This window comes from Heterodontus francisci, chromosome 35 (genome assembly GCF_036365525.1).
Source record: "Heterodontus francisci isolate sHetFra1 chromosome 35, sHetFra1.hap1, whole genome shotgun sequence".
Lineage (NCBI taxonomy): Eukaryota > Metazoa > Chordata > Chondrichthyes > Heterodontiformes > Heterodontidae > Heterodontus > Heterodontus francisci.
This window is the reverse complement of record NC_090405.1, coordinates 55,325,114-55,345,542: the sequence shown is the minus strand read 5'-3', so window position 1 is coordinate 55,345,542 and position 20,429 is coordinate 55,325,114. Positions and strand designations below refer to the sequence as shown.

The 20,429-nt window shown below is 44.1% G+C and overlaps 1 protein-coding gene across 2 annotated transcripts in view; it reads right to left on the bottom strand.

The window, feature by feature from the left end:
- Positions 1 to 19,853, bottom strand: part of LOC137350716 (E3 ubiquitin-protein ligase ARIH1) — a 96,029-nt gene extending 76,176 nt beyond the window's left edge. The window contains exons 1-3 of one of the 2 annotated variants that reach the window (XM_068015639.1): positions 19,390 to 19,853; positions 8,905 to 8,972; positions 1,998 to 2,142 (exon numbers count right to left, since the gene is read on the bottom strand). In XM_068015639.1, coding sequence (XP_067871740.1) covers positions 1,998 to 2,142; positions 8,905 to 8,972; positions 19,390 to 19,677 — 501 coding nt within the window. In that variant the 5' untranslated portion in view covers positions 19,678 to 19,853. The remainder of the gene's footprint in view (positions 1 to 1,997; positions 2,143 to 8,904; positions 8,973 to 19,389) is intronic. The other variant, XM_068015638.1, reaches the window with a different exon arrangement.
- Between the last annotated feature and the right edge of the window lie 576 nt (positions 19,854 to 20,429).

The window sequence follows — 20,429 nt, the reverse complement described above, 5'->3', positions numbered from 1 at the left end:
TTCAGAACAGCAGCTCACCAATACTTTTGAGGCCAACCAAGGATGGGCAATAAGTGCTGGTCTTACCAGAAACACCACCATATTGGGGAAAAAAATTAGAAATGGGAATGCAGGATGTGTTACAAAAGTGAAACTAAATCAACTCAAGAATCTACCCTACCCCAGGTACAGACTGAGAAAACTGTGGTAAATGTAGAAAGGTAATACAAATATCAGAAGCACATATAACTAAACAAGGGTGCCACTTACAAAATGTTCTATTTTTGCATCACATTTTCTGTGCTCAAACACCCATTTTAATTACACATCTTGAACCAGTTTTGTTTGGGTACTTTGGTCATTGTGTAAATTTAGCCTCATATATAAAATTCTAACATTGTAAACCTAGTGTCCTATAAGAGGTGGCTTAAAAGATTTCAGTGCTAGTTACTTTGAGATCACAATGAAATGAATGCTTACAAGCCATATATAGCCACAACCTCAATTCACTCACAAGAGTAACAGGGAGTGTGACCAGATCAGGTTTTTGAGACTGAAGCACTACATTCGAATCTGAGTGGGATGTTATTGGATACTATAACTAGCAACAAGGAACCAAGAAAATTACAGAAAGTGACCAGAAAAAATTCCCACTATGAGTCTTGAAGCTGCTGAGGGTAATACTTCTTTTAAAATAAAACACAAAAACACAAACATAGACCCATCCTTCCAAATGAAACCAGTTCTTGAAGAGAGTTTACTTGATGGTTAAAATATGTTAAGAATGGACCCTTTGACCAACTCTCTCACAAATGCATTTCCAAAACATTTGGATCTAGTGCTTGGTAATATGGAGCCATATGGCTCAGCAGTAACACCTTAAGCAAACCTCAGAGGCACACAACCCCAACTTGTTCAAAAACAGTTCCTGGTGACTAATCAGTTTCTCTGTACAGGTCTGTCTATTCTATTATTGTGTTCACCAGGGCAGCCGAGTAATATTTTCCTGGAATGATTCAGGTAATCTGTACAGTGTGACACAGGCACCTCAAAATATTTCACCTGCTGTTGCTTGCCAGATAGAAAGTGTATTGGTGCAGTTTAACATCTATTGGCTTGGACAAGTATCAGAATCCATTATCAGTATCTAGCTTAGGAACAGACTAGAATGGCAACAAAACTGGTGCTCCTTCAACCTACTTTACACAAGATCAGCTCTTTGTTATTGGAATATTCCTTTCAATAATTCAGGTTTTTTATATTAAATGCATCACTTGACACAGTCCTGCAGAGTTGGGATTATTGACCAGTATGATTAATACGTCACCTCTAAAAAGAGCATGTGATCTCGCCAAGGACAACAAACAAAAGAATTTTGATCCACTGAGCAATTTCAATGAGTGGCATGATTCACCAGGACATACAATCTGGACAAAAACTTGAACAGAATCTGGGGCAAGCCTTTGGAATTTGTCATTAGGAAAGAACTCCCTCCCAGTTCTTTACACTGCACCTGTACCAGAAACAGAACTCAATAAGCTCAAAAGTGGCAGAGATTGTAATTTTTTTGTTGTTGAAAAGTTGTCTGTCTCCAAGCAAACCAAAAATATTACAACTATATAGCAACGGTCTGATAGTAGGCCATAAAGTATGCTACACAATAGAGACCAGTAGCCTCGTTGGTCAATTGCTACAGTGAGCAACACATCCTTCGGTTCCCCTAAATGGTCACGAACACTGTAGTATTGAGCAAGGAGCAAGATGACTTATTTTAGAGGTGACTCATTATCCAACTGATCTGTTGAGCTTGCTCGCTGCTCAGGAATTTTCCCACTTAAGCTGTTCCAGTGATCCAATCTCAGTAACTTGAATGACTATTGCTGCACTAACAGAGATTTTACTAAGCCAAGTGCGTACAGCTGAAAAATCTTATTACTTATATGACACAGTGTGTGGCTGGCTGAACTCCAGTTACTTCAGAAAGGTGCACCTTATGCTCTTCAGTCTGATGGACTCACCGAGTTAGGATAATTCAGGTAGCAGATCGCACAAACCATGTCCTGTGAGGATGATCGTGTGTTCATCTGACGTGTTCGAGATTTTTTATAAGGGTTTACTACATGACACTCTGCAAAAAGTTTCTCCAGGTTTCCATCGAAGTATCTGTAAGAAGCAATGCGTGCCATTACATAAGTGACGCAAAATAGTTTTTGTTCAGTTTTCATCTGCTTCATACAGAAACATTTTCATGACAGGTGCCTTAATGTATAGAAACACATATACGGAAAATTTTATCTTTGCATGCACTTAACAGCCAACTTTTTCCATTATAATTTCCTGTATCCACATATATAATTGGAACTTTTTATGTAAATCTGTCATACTGCAGTTACACACACCCCTTAGTGGAGGCACCACAGCCCCACCACTGGCAAGAGAGTATAATACACTGACAAGTTTACATCAATAGTTCCCATTATAAAGGCAGGTACAAGAATTTATACTGGAAGTATATAAAATAAAGGACAAAATATATGACTTGGTAAAATAGCAACAAAATCACATCCACTTGCCCTGTCCCAATTAATTCTCTAACTACACTTGATCTTAACCAGTGTGAGATTAACTAATTTTCTAAAGTAATTTCTACCCCACCCCCCACTTCTAAAATTTGCTTTTTAGAAGCACACTCCTGCCCAAGACAAATTTTTAGTCACTCCCATGTATGTGGAGATTATCCACGATCACGTACACCATTAGCCACAAGTTTTAACGAGAGGAAGAAAGGGAGAATAAGCTTGGGAGGCTGTGATATTGGAATGGACAATAGCTTGAATAGTGAAGACAACTCTGGCACTGAAACAACTGAGAGGTTACAGAAAGATTGTGCTCATCAAATTAGTCCTAACAGTTTAATTTAGTTAAATCATGGGCAATAATTTAGTTAAGTTCACTGCAAATGATTCCTCTACAAAACTGTAATCACATGTTTGAAATCAGTTAATTTCCACCCCCAACATACTAATTCTAACTCCAAATGCAACTAATCCCATTTTCTTTCAGATACATTGGAGTTATAAACTAAGAGCAATTTCCATGATTCAGTGTTTCTGAAGCAGAGGTCTGCATGAGGGGAGTGTATATGAGGTATTTGGGCAGAGATCAGTATGTCTGATTCATGGCCTAGGCAACATTTTGTCCATTCAAATCAATGCCCCAGGAAACGACTCAAAGCTGCCATTATAACTATACATAGATTTCAAGAGAGTGGTGTCTATGTCTTGCAGACAGGGTTACTGAAGGGTAGGACAGATAAAGTGGGGTTGGTAAGTCTGTTGTGTCTGAGACTTATTCAGTCCTATGTTCCTAATGACATTAGCAGATATGAGGGTGTTGATTAAATTAATCCAGTAACAAAAGTCTCTGGCAACTTGTTCTGAAATCTGCCATGATTTTCCCTCCCTTTGCTTCCCACCCCCAGGGGTTAATTTTAATGGGTAGAAACATATATTTAATAAAATAATCTTCTAGAAACATACATTTAATAAAGTAATCTCCCCAGGGGAGATGGTGCTCCAAATTTACACTAACAGATAATATGTTTGCATAGATACAAGAGAGCTCACCACTGCGCTGCAGGCTGCCTCTTGAATGGAAGTAACTGAGGTGCAGGTGAGCAGCCAGAGGCAATTGTTCAGCTCAGCCAGCCCACAATTAAATGCAGCAATCTTGGAAGGACAGGAGTGTAGCTCAATCCAACAAATCATAATTTAACTGATATACCACTGGTGGCCAAATTGAACCATTCGTGATTCTATGCTGGTGAATGTCATGTAAATAGCGGGGGAAAAAATTACCAATTACCCTTCATGATCCAGTATCACTATAATTCCATGGAATAATTCAGATCAAGAAGCTCTTTCACTTCGATAGGAAAATATGATTGAATGGGCACCACTGAGGCAGATGGAGCCATGACGGTTCAGTGTCTACCAACTGAGACGCCTCCATCTGCTGCTGCATAATCTCATTACAAAGTTTGATGGTTGCAACAAAGCCAAAGCTGTGCACCCAATACGAGCAACCTCCCCCCCCCGCACCACCCCGCTGGAGCGAGCTGAAGAGTCACTTGACATTTGTGCTTATTTTGAGGAAGCACTTCTATTTGAGACTGTTTTTTGAAGTGTGTCCAGTCTACCAGTAATCTAGAATTCATCCTGCTTAGGATGTGGGATGCACAACCGCTGCATGTGCAGTTAATTAAAAGTCTGAAAGGTCTTGCAGTGATGGTCCAGCTAGTAGCTCCAGGATCAGACACCAATGTCTGAACTAAATCCCCACCCACAGAGCCACAAGAGTGAATGCAAAGCCAGACAGCTTCACCTCATCGCATTGAGTAGACAAGTACAAAAAAGACCAGACTCGCTCCCCTGTAATATTACATAGAGACTCTGGAGCACTTCACAGCCGGCAGATCCAAGTAAACTAGGGACACTGAAGCATCTGTGCCAGCTCCCTAGAGAGCGGAGATCACTCGTCCCTCTGGCAATTCATCCTACAGAGCGGAGACCACTCGTCCCTCTGGCAATTCATCCTACAGAGCGGAGACCACTCGTCCCTCTGGCGATTCATCATTACTGCTCGTTAGTCCAAGGACCTGAAGGTCCCCAGCTGCTCCCTACTCTTTTCTTCCTCAACCCACTAAAACCTGACTGGGAAGACCCCCTCCTTAAAATACAAAGCAGTCAGCTTTTAAAATACCACTGTACCCTCAACAAGTTAGTTATATTATTGCCAAGAAGAGAAACAAGCCTGAGGATTGGGAGAGTTTTAGAAACCAGCAAAGGATGAGCAAAAAAATTGATATAAAGGGATAAAGTAGAATGAGAGTAAAGTAGCCAGAAAAATAAAAACAGATAAGAGTTTCTACATGTAGGTAAAAAGGAGAGTGGCAAAAGTAAATGTGGGTCCCTTAGAGGCTGAGACTGCAGAATCATAATGGGGAATAAGGAAATGGAAGAAATGTTAAACAAATATCTTGTGTCTGTTTTCACAGAAGACACAAAAACCGTACCAGAAATAGTGGGGAACCAGCAGTCTAATGAGAGTGAGAAACTTAAAGTAATTAATATTAGTAAAGAAAAAGTACTAAAGAAATTAATGGGACTAAAAGCTGACAAATCCCCTGGACCTGATGGTCTGCATCCTAGGGTTCTAAATGTGCTGGTGTGATCTTCCAATATGCCCTTGATTCTGCAATTGGCCCAGTATATTGGAAGGTAGCAAGTGTAACCCTGCTATTCAAAAAAGGAGGGAGATTGAAAACGAGGAACCACAGGCCAGTTAGCCTAACATTAGTTGTGGGGAAAATGCTGGAATCTATTACTAAGGAGGGGTTAACAGGGCACTTAGAAAACCATAATATGATTAGGCAGAGTTAACATGCTTTTTATGAAAAGGAGACTGGGTTTGACAAATTCATTAGAATTTTTTGAAAATGTAACCAGCAGGGTAGATAAAGGGGATCCAATGAATGTAATATATCTGGATTTTCAAAAGGCATGTGACAAGGTGCCACAAAAAATGGTTCTTGTACAAGAGTACACAGGGTTGGGGGTAATATATTAGCATGGATAGAGAATTGGTTAAAGGTCAGAAAATAATAAGAATAAATAGATCATTTTCATGCCACAAGGATCAGTGCTAGGGCCTCAGCTATTTACATAGAACAAAGAACAAAGAAAATTACAGCACAGGTATAGAAACATAGAAAAATCAGAGGAGTAGGCCATTCAGCCCTTCGAACCTGCTCCGCCATTCAATACGATCATGTCTGATCACCCAACCTCAGTAAACTGTTCCCGCTTTCTCCCTGTATCCCTTGATCCCTGTAGCCCCAAGAACTATATTTAATTCTTTCTTGAATATATTTAATGATTTGGCCTCAACTGCTTTCTGTGGTACAGAATTCCACAGGTTCACCACTCTCTGGGTGAAGAAATCTCTCATCTCATTCCTAAATGGCTTACCCATTATCCTTAGACTGTGAGCCCTGGTCCTGGACTCCCCCGCCATCGGGAACATCCTTCCTACATCTAGTCTGTCCAGTCCAGTTAGAATTTTGTATGTTTCTACGAGATCCCCTCTCATTCTTCTAAACTCCAGCGAATACAAGCCTAATTGACCCAATCTCTCTTCATAAGTCAGTCCTGCCATCCCATATTAATGAGATAGATGAAGGGACTGAGGGCAACATATCCATGTTTACTGACAATACAAAGCTAGCTCAGAAACTAAGCTGCGAGGAGGACACAGCGTCTTCAAAGGAATATAGACAGGTTAAGTGAGTGGGCAAGAAGGTGGAAGATGGAGAATAATGTGGGGAATTGTGAGATTGTTCACTTTGGTAGGAATAGGAAAACCTGAATACTTTTTAAATGGTGAGAAACTATCAAATGCTGGCATTCAGAGGGATTTGGGTGTCCTTACACAAGGAACACAAGAAAATTAACATGCAGTTACAGCAAGCAATTAGGAAGGCAAATAGGAAGTTGGCCTTTACAACAAGGGGGTTGGAGTACAAGAGCAAGGATATCTTGCTGCAATTGTAAACGATTTTGGTGAGACCACACCTCGAGTACTGTGCAGAGTTTTGCTCTCTCTACCTAAGAAAGGACATACATGCCTCAGAGAGGGTGCAACAAAGCGTTCACTAGATTTGATCCCAGGAATCAAGGGTTGTCCTATGAGGAAAGATTGAGTAGAATGGGTCTGGAGTTTATGAAACTTCTAAGATTCTGAGGTCTTGACAGGGTAGATGCTGAGAGGTTGCTCCGCCTGGCTGGAAAGTCCAGAACTAGGGGCCATTGACTCAGGATAAAGGTTTGCCGATTTAAGATGGAGATGAAAAAGAATTTCTTCCCTCAGAGAGTTGAGAGTCTTTGGAATTCTCTACCCCAGAGAGCTGTGGATATTTAGTCATTAAATATATTAAAGACAGAGGTCGAGACATTTTTGGACTCTAAAGAAAATCGAGGGATATGGGAATCGGGAGGGAAACTAGTTAGGAACAGAGGAGCAGGAGTAGGCCATTGAGCCTGCCCTGCCATTCAATATAATCATGGCTGATCATCCACTTCAATGTCTTTTTCACACACTATTCTCACATCCCCTTGTATCATTTGCATTTAGAAATCTGTCAAACTCTGCTTTAAACATACTCAATGACTGAGTTTCCACAGCCCTCTGGGGTACAGAATTCCAAAGATTCACAACTCTTTGAGTAAAGAAATTTCTCCTCATCTGTCCTAAGTGGCTTCCCCATTATTTTGAAATTGTGTCCTCTGGTTCTAGACTTCTCAACCAGGGGAAACATCTTAGCTGCATCTACCCTGTCTATCTCTGTTGAGTTGGAGGATCACCTATGATCTTATTAAATGGAGATACAGGCTTGAGGGGCTGTGTGGCCTACTCCTACTTCTTTTGGGACAATACTGTAAAACACTACCCGGCAAGTAGGAAATGGGATAAAGAAACACAAGTAGCACTAAATCGCATGGGCTTGCTAGTAGAGTCATAGCTTTCTTTAGGTTATCTTCAGCACAACATTTCACTGCATCGCTGTGCCAGCAGCTTTGTGGTCAATTTCAAAAGAGAAATGCTGAACAATCAGACAGTATTCAATACCCATAGTTACATTTGCAAATGGCTTATTTGTTTTTCAATTAATAACTGAAATTGGTCCTTCAGCAATTTCAACTTAAATTTACTACTGAATCTCTGACCTTTCTTGAAAACAAATGTGCACATTTCTGCTGTTAATTTGTAACCGAAGACAAAATTAGGGCAAAATACATTTTGCAATCAATAATAATGAGGAAAACAATCGTTTATTCTGGACCCAGTACTTGTAAATGCTTAGAGGTTATATCCTGAGTTCCACAGATCACCAGACATGCTAAAAGAGGTCAGCCAGCCTGTCACAGCATATTTAGTGTTTCTGTTGCTTGAAACTTTGGAGGCTGATGTCCTCATGTCAGATCCCCATATTTCCATTTCTAAAACTGTCTCCCTAATCCCAACTGTACATTTGTGGGACGACAATTCTGCCCACAGGTTTTAGCAATATAAACACAGGGAACTGGCTCAGAGACCAATCTCTGACCAAGCAAGCTACAGAAATTACATGTAAAAGCAATTTTAATGTTAAAATGGCTCACTTCTATTGAAGGTGCTACAAAGTCAAGGACTGTTATGATAGCTTAATTCTGGCTATCAAGAATCACTCCTTCGATGAGCCCGAGAACATCACAAATTGCACCAATCCACTCGGAGGCCAACTCACTGTCCAGAGAACAAATAGGCTGCTGCAGCCAACTGTAGTTTCCATGACTTTGCACAATGAATCTATTGTCATCAGGACCTAACTTTCATTCCTTTCTTGTAGAAATGCATTGTATTTATTGTTTTCCATTAAAATTGCTCAACCCAGTTATCAAGGATAGCCGTTTCTAGATGGGAAGACCTACTGTTTACTCCAGCATGTGAAATAATATCAACATCGACCCCTTACCCCCAGAGCGGACACCATTACACTGTACATCGACCCCTTACCCCCAGAGCGGATACCATTACACTGTACATCGACCCCTTACCCCCAGAGCGGACACCATTACACTGTACATCGACCCCTTACCCCCAGAGCGGACACCATTACACTGTACATCGACCCCTTACCCCCAGAGCGGACACCATTACACTGTCCATCGACCCCTTACCCCCAGAGCGGACACCATTACACTGCACATCGACCCCTTACCCCCAGAGCGGACACCATTACACTGTACATCGACCCCTTACCCCCAGAGCGGACACCATTACACTGTACATCAGACCATTACCTTCCCTACTGCAGACAAGACTTACCTTTCCATTAGTTTCTCCTTATCCCAGTTGAAGTGGCTAAGAAGTATCCTCGTGATAGTGGCTGGATTCTGGGGATAAAAGACAAGATCAAATTACACAATACCTTCACTCTGAAGCACATCTTCTGTGATTAAGACCTTTAAATGCAGACAGAAGTCGGTGTTAAGTGTGCTCTGGGTTTCCTCCATTACTAAATTTTGAATAAGGGACATAGTCGACACACAAATGACATCCATAATCATCATATTGATAGTAACGCTCTACAGCAGGAAGAAATCACTTCAGCCGATACACTTCAATATTGCATAATGCATTTTCAGTGCCATTTCCATCTTTGAGTCAGAAATCTGTGGGTTTAACCCACTTCAAGTGAACACCTAATCTAGGCCAACAGTAGAACTAAGACTATGCTGCATTAGCAGAGGTGCTGTTAAATTACAGCCCAGTCTGCTTGTTCCAATTGGTACATGCGGGTTAAAGATTCAAATGCACAAGTTGAAGGAGACAGGAAATTCCCCAGAGTCCAGGTCAACACTGCTCCCTCAACCACCACTAATATGGCTCCTGCACAAAATGGCTGCAGTACAACAGCCAGTACACTTTAAAGAGATTTGCTTTATACAAAACACAGATATTTCAGATACATATGATGTTGTATAAATGCATTTCTCATTCAGCACAGCCACCATCAGGTCTACAGCCACTTCTTAAAACTGGGACTTTCAGCCTCACCAAGCAATGAGTAAACATGGACAATCAACCCTACCTAGCAGCACAAGTATAGGAATCCATCAAACACAATTGTGCATTATAACGCAGCTGAGGTCATGAGTCTCGGGTTGCTGTTTAATAAAACACTGGTGTATTATCAAGACCAAATGACATGGAATTAAAACTTAACATACAATGGTCTTCATAAAATCTGCCAACAACCCTGGTTATAGGTGAGTGAATTTGCATACATAAAATTTTTTATTTTAATTATGCAGTTGATAGCATTACCATATGTCCTACCTCTCAGGAACTTACGAACAATATGTGACTCAACCGTGACACATTCTGGAGTTGACAAAACCGGAGTGCAAAATCGTAAATAAAAAAAATCCACAGTGATCCTAACATGGTGAAACATGACTAATATACACTTTTTAAAATTTGTTCTTGGGTTGTGGGAATTGCTGATAAGGGAAATTAGGAATAGGCAATAAATGCTGGCCTTAAGAAGGTGATGAGCCATCTTCTTGAACCGCTGCAGTCCAGGTGGTGTAGGTACACCCACAACACTGTTAGGGAGGGAGTTCCAGGTTTTTTGATCCAGTAACAGTGAAGGAACAGTGATATATTTCCAAGTCAGGATGGTGTGTGACTTTGAGGGGAACTTGCAGGTGGCAGTGTCCCCATGCGTCTGCTGCCCCTGTCCTTCTGGGCGGTGATATTTGCGAGTTTGGAAGGTGCTGTTGAAGAAGCCTCATTGGGTTGCTGCAGTGCATCTTGTAGATCAGGGTTGTCCTGCCTTTTCGGGCAGAGGGCCGCATTACGACTTTTGCTTGGCCTGGGCGGGGAGAGGATGGCCAGTGAGCAAATTTCAAAAGATAAAAACATTAAAAATTTATCTTACTACTAAAAACAACAAAAAAATGCACATTTTGGTGAAAAAGCTTCAAATGACAAGACTAATTTATTGACTTAGTTTAGTTTAGTTTAGAGATACAGCACTGAAACAGACTTACTCTCTCGTCACTCTATTAAAAACTGATTTAGGGACATACCTGGCATTGTTTTTGTTTGCGTAACTAGTCAATCTCTGCCCGCACACTTGATGTAGCGATTTAGAGTATTCTGGATAGACGTCCATCTGTCAGGAGAGACTTTGATCTCTCGCACACCCCCCCCCCCCTCACCGCACTGTGTTGCGTTCGCTCTCCATCCCCCCGCCTCCTTCCTCTCTAGGACTAGGGGACACAGATTGAAAGTTTTGTGCAAAAGATGCAGGGGGAATATGAGGAAGCACTTTTTTTTTAAAAAACACAGCAGGTGGTAATGACCAGGAACTTGCTGCCCACAAGCGTGGTGGAAATGGGGATGATCAATGACTTCAAGAGGAAGTTGGATGGCTACCCGAGAGAAATACACTTGCAGGGCTACGGGGATTGAGCTGGGGAGGGGGACTGACTACATAGTCGGCATTGGGTTGATGGACAGAATGGCCTCCTTCTGTGCCGTAAGCAAATGACTCTATTACTCGCTCTCCCCCTTCCCCTATCTCTCTCTCTGTCAGTCCATCTCCCTCTCCCCGCTTTCTCTGTCCCTGTCCACCCACCCTCTCCCCACCTGCGTGTCCCCAGTGTTCACCACTCAGTGTCTCCCCCCGCTCTCTGTCCCCCCCTCTCCTTCTCGCCCCTACACAGTTGCAGAGAGCAGACGCACTCAGTTCCTTTTTAAAAAATGGTGCTGTCAGTTTCAAGCTAACAGCTGCTAACGTCAGGAATAGCCGTTTTCCAACAGACTCAGGATTTTCCAGTGGGCTGAGAACTGAGTCTGTTGGAAGACAACTGTTCCTGATGTCAGCAGCTGTCAGCTTGAAACTGACAGCACGATGTTTCTCAAAAGGCTGCTCTGTAAGAAGATAACAAAGGGAAATTTCTAACCTCCAGTCATGGTGAGGATGAGGAATGGCCCTGGGTACAGTCTACACCTGCGGGCCAGATGGAAACATTTAGTGGGCCGGATCCTGGCCCACAGGCCGTATGTTGGACAACCCTGCTGTAGATGGCACACACTGTTGCCATGGTGGAAGCAGTGAATGCTTAAGTTGGTGGATGGAGTACCAATCAAGCGGGCCGCTTTTTCCTAGATGGTGTCAAGCTTCTGGAGTGTTGTTGGAACTGTACTCATCCAGGCAAGCGGAGAGTATTCCATCACACTCCTGACGTGCCTTGTAGACGATGGAAAGCTTTGAGTGTCAGGTTGTGTGTCACTCACCACAGAGTAGCCATCCAGTTCTGATGAAAGTTCACAGACCTGAAATGTTAACTCTGTTTCTCTCCCCACAGATGCTGCCCGAGTACTTCCAGCACTTTCTGTTTTTATTTCTGTTTTGGTGCTTTTGGCTGAGGGAGGAACGTTGACCAGGACACTAGGAGAGCTGCGTGCTCTTCCACATCCATCTCAATAGGCAGGCCTTCCAACAGTGTCGGCCAGATTGTGTGCTCAGGTTCTGGAGAGGGGTATGATTCAGATGTAAGTGTGCTACCACTGAGCCAAGTGCTTGACACCAGACGTACAAACCAAGAGCACACCAGTAAGCAGGCCACAAAGCAAAAACTTTTCTCCCAAAAATACACCTTATTCATAAAATTTGTCAAAGGTACGTGACCTAACAGTTCAAATTTGACACTACATAAAGTGTAGTACAGATCAGTTTCTTACAATACATAAAGTAAAAGCTAATTTAACATTTCAAAGCTGCTGGAAAAGGCTCCAAGGACCTTCTTAGCTACTATGAGACGCGACCTTATGTGGAGAGAAACCTCATATAATGATGTAGACAAACACCCCACCCCCACCCCACTGAAACCTGGCTTTTGCAATGGCAATTTATTTTTTTAAATGACAATTAATAGTTGGAACCAAACTCTGCCAGTTACCTTACAACCCAAATAACAGAGTACACAGAACAAATGAGTGGATGGGAACCATCAAAAACCACATTTCGCCAAGGGGATCAGAGCACGCTGCAAACCTTAGCAGCAAACCTCTAAGTAACTCTTAATGGGATTATGTCCCTAGAGACATTCTCTCCCTGCTGCAGAATGGTCCAATTCATCAGACAAGATACAAGATTGGAGAAACTAATGTTCTCCAGTGTGAAGTAGCGCACGCATTCAGAGGTACAGCCGTTCAATTGAAGCTATCTACCCAAATTTCCACGCCCTTTCCCACATCTTTCTGTAATCGTCCCTTTCAAATACTTCTCCAGTTCCCTTTTAAATATTATCACCTCAATAGTCACTTGCAGTAAAGCATTTTAGCCATGTCCAATGAATAAACCCAACAATGTTCTGTCTCGAATTTTGAGAGAATTGGTATCATATATAGGGGACTAAGAAAACCTGTGCGTAATATTCTTCACAGCCCCTCAAACGGAGATCACCACACTCTGCATATTAATATGCTCTCTCCAGACAGAGCCCAAGTTTGGAAGGATAGAACCTCTATTTTATAATCACTGGCTATCAACAGGATGCAGTAAGAAACTCCTTAACTCCTTACATTGTAATGCACCAAAAGTCATGCTAATAGCTATAATATACTGTATCAACATATACATATATATATCCTTTTCATTGAGAGAGAGAAAGTTGACCTTTGAAGCCAGCAAGTGTGGCTCTGCCACATTATTGCACACATACCCAATCTGGTTAATTCAGATCCAGCTCCATAGAAAGCTGCGACAGCAAATGAACAACAAAATCTATTTACAGACTGTACACTCGCTGTATGAGCTGGAGGTACAGAGCAACACGTCACTCTGCAGACATTTAAATGCATATTTAAATAGGGACCGTCCACCATTTTAATGATTGTTTGATGACTGTGGGAAAAAATGTTGAACTCACAATAAACCATACAACACACTGAAGGAAACCTTCGCTGTCGTAAGCAGTGGCTGTCAACAACACGATTCAGGTGCAAACAGCCCCACCTAGGCACAAATTTCAGTCTCTGCTGGGCAGAACAAGCTGCTGCCACAATGGCTACCTCTGGGAGACAGCGGCAGTCGCAAGATAACTAACCATGAGCAGCCAAGGATTGGACCACAGCCAGCAGTCTGGCTGCACACACCATAGAGACAAGCTCAAAAGTAATGACAGGCAGGCTTAGCATCACCTCACTCAAACAAAGAAACAATCATCCATACTGATCCTGGCCAGCGCAGCAGTGGTACTGGACTGAAGGCAGCCATTCACCCTGCTTGGAACCCATGCCTGTGACTCCAACACTATTTGAAATTGACCCTAAAGTGCTCCAGCCAGAAAGGTTTATTTTGATCAGCTCTGATTTGCGATGGAAAATCTGATGTTCCTTCCTTCTAATGATACCTACAGAAATCTGTAACCTTTTTGAGAAAGCATCAATGTTAAGCTTCTCTTGAACTTACTGTGCAGAGGAGTCTCAATTCTTCTATATCAAAGGACATACATTATACACGTGGAAATCACAAATAAAATAACATTCAAATTTTACAATATTCAGTTCATCACTTCAAAATGCACAACGGCCAACCTGTAACCCCAATACTTAACCAGGCCAAAATACTTCCTCCAAACACAACCCAAGTTTAGAATTACAGAACGTAGAAGAGAACTCCATACTCTCACCAGCACACTGTTGAAATCCTGGGACGTCAAGCTAGGCTGCATTCCCGGCTGGGGCCTGAGATGTGAGAGGATCCAGCCTCACTTTGGCATTAGGGCAATTCTGAGAATTCAATTTCCTCTTTTGAAGAAAAAGCAGAAGGTTCCCTGAACATTCCAGAACCTTGTTCAGATATTTGGAAATAAAAGCATCAGCCAGTCAGGATTAATCCAGAAGTCACCTGGCCCAGGGTAACTTATCATGAATACGATCACTTGAGGCAGGGTAACACCCTGTGTGAAACTACAAGACGACAGACAGCATTAAGCCATACATGCCTCAAATTAAAATCAAGGTCGTGCAGAAAGGTTCTTTTCCACCAGTAATGCAACTCAAGTTACAAGTTTACCAGAGTTAAACTGAAAACTGTGCTCTCGCATAGAGTATCAAAACACAAAGAAATGATCAGCTTCCCTGACTGTTCAATTGGGAAAGGTAGAGTGTAACTGAGCCACAGAGAGCAGTCACAGGTTTGATTCTTAGGTTTGGGCTGGGCGAAAGAGTGAAGAAATCAGCTGAAGTTCCCATGCCTGATCATTGGAAAGGCATGTGCACACAAACAATATGGTACCTCTCCCTCCAGGGTCATATACTCCTTTGACATTCATGGAGAGAGAGAGAGAGAAAGACCATTTGGGTCCTGTATCAATGTACAACTAGCACATACAGAACCGTACAACAACAAGTACTGGCACATTCCACATACGTGGAGCATACTGGAGGGAGAGAAATCAACATATTGAATGGAACCATAGACAGTAAGTCCTGGGAACCCACCCCTAAAGGCCAATTAAGCTTCTGCTCAAAATAGCAATTGCTTTTGTAAATAACTTTGGGAATTTTATTTTCATCACCCTGGAGGTTACTGGATTCATTTTTAGTAATTCTGTCATTGTCAAAAATACATTACGCCCCCCCCCCCCCCCCCAGGCTCAACCACGTACTGGGATCTCTACTGAAAAAAGCAGCATAATGGAACACTGAATCCTTCAGCTGAATGACACAAGTCTTTAACACTTCAAAAGTCAGGTTACAGTCACAGTTGGACAGTAGTTTCTAAAGGATACTTCTCTATCACTGCTCAGCGCACTGACTGGACTTCCAAAGGTTGACTCATGGTTGGCACAGAGTGGGGAGAGGATTTAAACAAAGGTTCCACTCCTGATTGTTCAAGAATCCCCACATTCATGGATCTCAAGTAAAGACTGGATCTGGCTCAACTTTTACCCTATGGTGAATAACTCACCCACACTAGTTAACTTGAAACCCCCAAGCTGCCAGCCCTTAAACAGAGAGCTCAAAGGACGAGTGCTGTCACTGTGCACATTTAGCAAATTAATGTTTCCCATTACTCAAACCCAGCAATAAACACAAATACAGATTTTGCGAAATGGGCAGTGAAACACAAAATATTAATTTAACCAGAATGTTGAATCTTCGAAGGTTGGTGACCTTTCAGTGCTAGCATTTAATCCAAAGTCTGTTGCCAAGTACATCAATAAGCAACAACTACTACTCTAGGGCTTCAAAGATACATGGTTTGATTGCTGAAAACTGGCCAGTTCTTATCAGACAAGCTAAACCTTTAAGGTGGTGGATGGGGTGCCAATCAAGTGGGCTGCTTTGTCCTGGATGGTGTCGAGCTTCTTGAATGTTGTTTGTGCTGCACCCATCCAGCCAATTGGACAGCATTCCAACACACACCTGACTTGTGCCTTGTAAATGGCGGGCAGGCTTTGGGGAGGCAGGAGACAAGTTCCAGCCTTTGACCTGCTCTTGTAGCCACAGTATTTATGTGGCTGCTCCAGTTCAGTTTCTAGTCAATGGTGATCCCAGAATGTTGAGGACAGATGAACCAAGATTTAAACATGGCTGCTATTTCTGGTCCTTCATATATAAACAAGATACCATAACCTTATAGAAAGCACGTTTTGATCTGATTTGGATAGAGTCTGTGTTTATTGTGATGCGGAATGTCAGGGTTGGGAACTACAGAGTAAGAATTTCATGCAGCCCAACTCTTGTGCTTGGGTCGAAGAAAAAGTAGCATTTAATGTATAGAACTAAATTCAGCATTTTTCCCATAATTTATCTTTCCTCTCCCAGATTCCTTTTTAGAGACACTTGGGTGTGCTCGTACAAGGAACGCAAAGTTAGCATCAAGGCAAAGCAAGCAAGCAGGAAGGAAAATGGCATGTTGGACCTTATTGCAAGCAGACAGGAGTACAAGAACGAAGAAGTCTTGCTACAATTTTACGGGGCTTTGGTGACATCACACCTGGAGTACTGTGTGCAGTTTTGGTCTCCATATTTAAGGAAGGATATACTTGCACTGGAGGCAGTACAGTGAAGGTTCACTCGATTGGTCCCTGGGATGAGAGGGCTGTCCTATGATGAAAGGCTGAGTAAATTGGGACTATACTCTCTGGAGTTTAGAATGAGAGGTGATCTCATTGAAACTTACAAGATTCTGAAGGGGCTAGACAGGGTAGACAAAGATTGTTCCCCTGGCTGGGGAATCTAGAACACAGGGGGCACAGTTTCAGGATAAAGGGACGATCATTTAGGATTGAGAATGAGGAAAAATTTCTTCACTCAGAGGGTTGTAATCTTTGGAATTCTCTACCCCAGAGGGTAGTGCATGCTCCATCATTGAATATATTTTAAACTGCGATAAACAAATCTTTAATCTCGCAAGGAATCAAGGGATAGGGGGAGCGGGCAGCAAAGTGGAGTTGAAGCCCAGGATCAGCCATGATTGCACTGAATGACGGAGAAGGCTCAACAGGCCGTATGGTCTACTCCTGCTCCTATTTCTTATGGTCATATGCACTATGATCAACACTTTATGGCATGTCACAAAATGAGTGCTTTATAAAAAGAACCATTTGTGGTAGACTCCAAGGTCCCATAGAATATCTCGCACTGGCCCAAATTCAGAACAGCAAGACTGGGACCTTACCACTTAGTGAAGCAAAAAACATTCCTTTAAAATGAACATTGTCTCATTTTCCAAACCACTCCAGACCATGCATCAGATACAGCCACTTAATATCAGTGGAAAGCTGTTGGAATTAAATAAATACAGGTAACAAAAACAGAAAATGCGGGAAATACTCAGTAGGTTAGGTCACATCTGTGGCGAGAGAAACAGTTAACGTTTCAGATCAATGACCTTTTGTCAGAACCAGTGTCCAAACCCACTGAGGCGTGAGGTTAGGGAAAACGAGCTTAAAAATATCATATATAGGCAGTTCAAAGTGTGGAGACCAGCAAGCCTCATGGGTTATACAACAATTTTGTAAAGACTACGAGAACAAAGCATCCTTAGAAATATCTATTCCATGTGGTCCCTCACCTAAAACTGCTTCCAAGGCTAAGGCCCAACTCCTACATAAAAATTCAAACCTCCGGCTCAATACTCTGTGCTCCAATCCATTCCAAAATATTGCAGGCCGAGAACTATATGTTGGCTTCTGGCGGGATCACATCTTTCCTAATAGTTGTATGTAATATTGACAAGAACTCAAACATCATACTCTTGTGTCTACTTGGGTAATTTGCTTTTCTTTTCTATTGAGATGTCTAGGTGAAGTGGCAAGAAAATGCAGGGCACCAAGGCAGAAAACCATTGGCCAGAAAACAAGATAAATCAGTTAAGTAACAGCCAGCTTGGTTATTACCAAAATTAATTGCTCAACCCAAACCATCCAAGTATCAATTCCAACCAGCACAGTTGAACGACACTGCAATCAAAATCACAAGCAGAAAAACCCCTATAAAATTCAATTGATAAATTAAAAACTACCCCAATTCAGGGAATTTCCCCAACCAAAAATATCAAGCACAGAGGAAAAATATAACTGATGCTGTCCACATACCTGCAAACAACATGGAGTTCATGAAGATTTCCTTCTGCATTCCCCAATATCACAATGAACACCAGTGTATTGGACAAAGCTGGGATCAGGTGCATAAGAACTGACCAGGTAAAAAGAAAACACTAACTGCTCTTCTGACACTTGGTCAAATTCATAGTGAAGCCCCAGATCCCTGACCAACCTCTCAGTGAAGCCCCAGATCCCTGACCAACCTCTCAGTGAAGCCCCAGATTTCAGGCCAACCTCTCAGTGAAGCCCCAGATCCCTGACCAACCTCTCAGTGAAGCCCCAGATCCCTGACCAACCTCTCAGTGAAGCCCCAGATCCCTGACCAACCTCTCAGTGAAGCCCCAGATCCCTGACCAACCTCTCAGTGAAGCCCCAGATTCCAGGCCAACCTCTCAGTGAAGCCCCAGATCCCTGACCAACCTCTCAGTGAAGCCCCAGATTCCAGGCCAACCTCTCAGTGAAGCCCCAGATCCCTGACCAACCTCTCAGTGAAGCCCCAGATCCCTGACCAACCTCTCAGTGAAGCCCCAGATCCCTGACCAACCTCTCAGTGAAGCCCCAGATTCCAGGCCAACCTCTCAGTGAAGCCCCAGATCCCTGACCAACCTCTCAGTGAAGCCCCAGATCCCTGACCAACCTCTCAGTGAAGCCCCAGATCCCTGACCAACCTCTCAGTGAAGCCCCAGATCCCTGACCAACCTCTCAGTGAAGCCCCAGATCCCTGACCAACCTCTCAGTGAAGCCCCAGATTCCAGGCCAACCTCTCAGTGAAGCCCCAGATCCCTGACCAACCTCTCAGTGAAGCCCCAGATCCCTGACCAACCTCTCAGTGAAGCCCCAGATCCCTGACCAACCTCTCAGTGAAGCCCCAGATCCCTGACCAACACTAGTCAGTCATACCAAGCCCAAGAAAAGAAGCTGGGGGAATCATTAAAGCCCACTCACTCATTCTGCCCCCACAATCTGGCTCACTCCCCTCCTACTGCCTTCCCCTTATTCTGCCCCGAGGTCTCAGGCTGCTTTCACCCCCTCCCCATTTTACTTACACTCCAGCTCTTCCCCTTCCAACACTGAGAGCGCGCTCCCCACGCTCTTTATGTTAGTGCCATAGCCCGAGGCCTACTTGCTCAGGCTTTTGACGGGTTTTCCTGCGGCGCCCTGGCCGGATCTGGCTTACCTCGATGACCTCGTTGACCTCCCGGATACACTCCACCATGTGCTGGACGATCTGCTCGGCACTCAACACCTCGTAGCGGTAATCCTCCTCCTCCTGCTCGGCGCCCAGGCCGCCCAGCCCGCCGAGGCCTCCAAGGCCGCCGCCTCCTCCGCCAACCCCATCGCCATCCTGCCCGGGCTCCAGGCCAGGCTCCTGCATCTCCACCTCGCCGATCTCAAAGTTATCCTCGGGCTCGCTCTCCTCGCTGTACTCATCCTCATCATACATGTAGCCCTCGTCCGAGTCCATGCCGGTTTTGGTGTTGGTATGGGTGTTGGAGTCGGTGTCGGTGCGGGCTGTGTGGGGGTGATATGTGGGGGTGTCCCTGCCTCAGGCTCCGCTCTCCCCCCGGCAGCGCTACCGCAACAAAGGGACTGGGCCGCGCTCTCTCTCCCGGCGACACCCGCGCCTCAGCTAGCGCCCACCCGCCTGCCCTCCACCGTCACTTCCGCCCCGCAGGCGCGCTGCTTCCGCGACACAATGGATGCCCCTCTGTGACGTCACCCGTTCGCGGGTTCGCGCCAACAGCGCGCGCCCCAGTCTCGCCCCGCCCACAGAACGTCTCACCAGCCCCGCCCACTGTCCCCAGCCCCGCCCCGTCTCAGACAACCCCCCCCCCTCCCCCGCTCCGCCCCTGACTCGCACCTCCGGCCCCGCCCACTGTCCCCCAGCTCCGCCCCCGCCCACTGTCCCCCAGCTCCGGCCCCGCCCACTGTCCCCCCCCCAGCTCCGGCCCCGCCCACTATGCCCCAGCTCCGCCCCTGTCTCGCAACTCCAGCCCCGCCCCCCAGCCTGTGCCACAGGCTGCGTTTGCGCTCATTGATCACACACACTGAAACAGATTTCACATTTACCGAGCACTCTATTATTTAGCCCGTTGTCAAAGGCCTCTGCACCGGCCCGCTCTCAATCCCCAGCTTTTCTCACCTTCACACTGCTCATTCCCTCACTCCCACCGTGTAGCAGACAACCCAGCAATTTATAGCAACACTCAGTCTCTC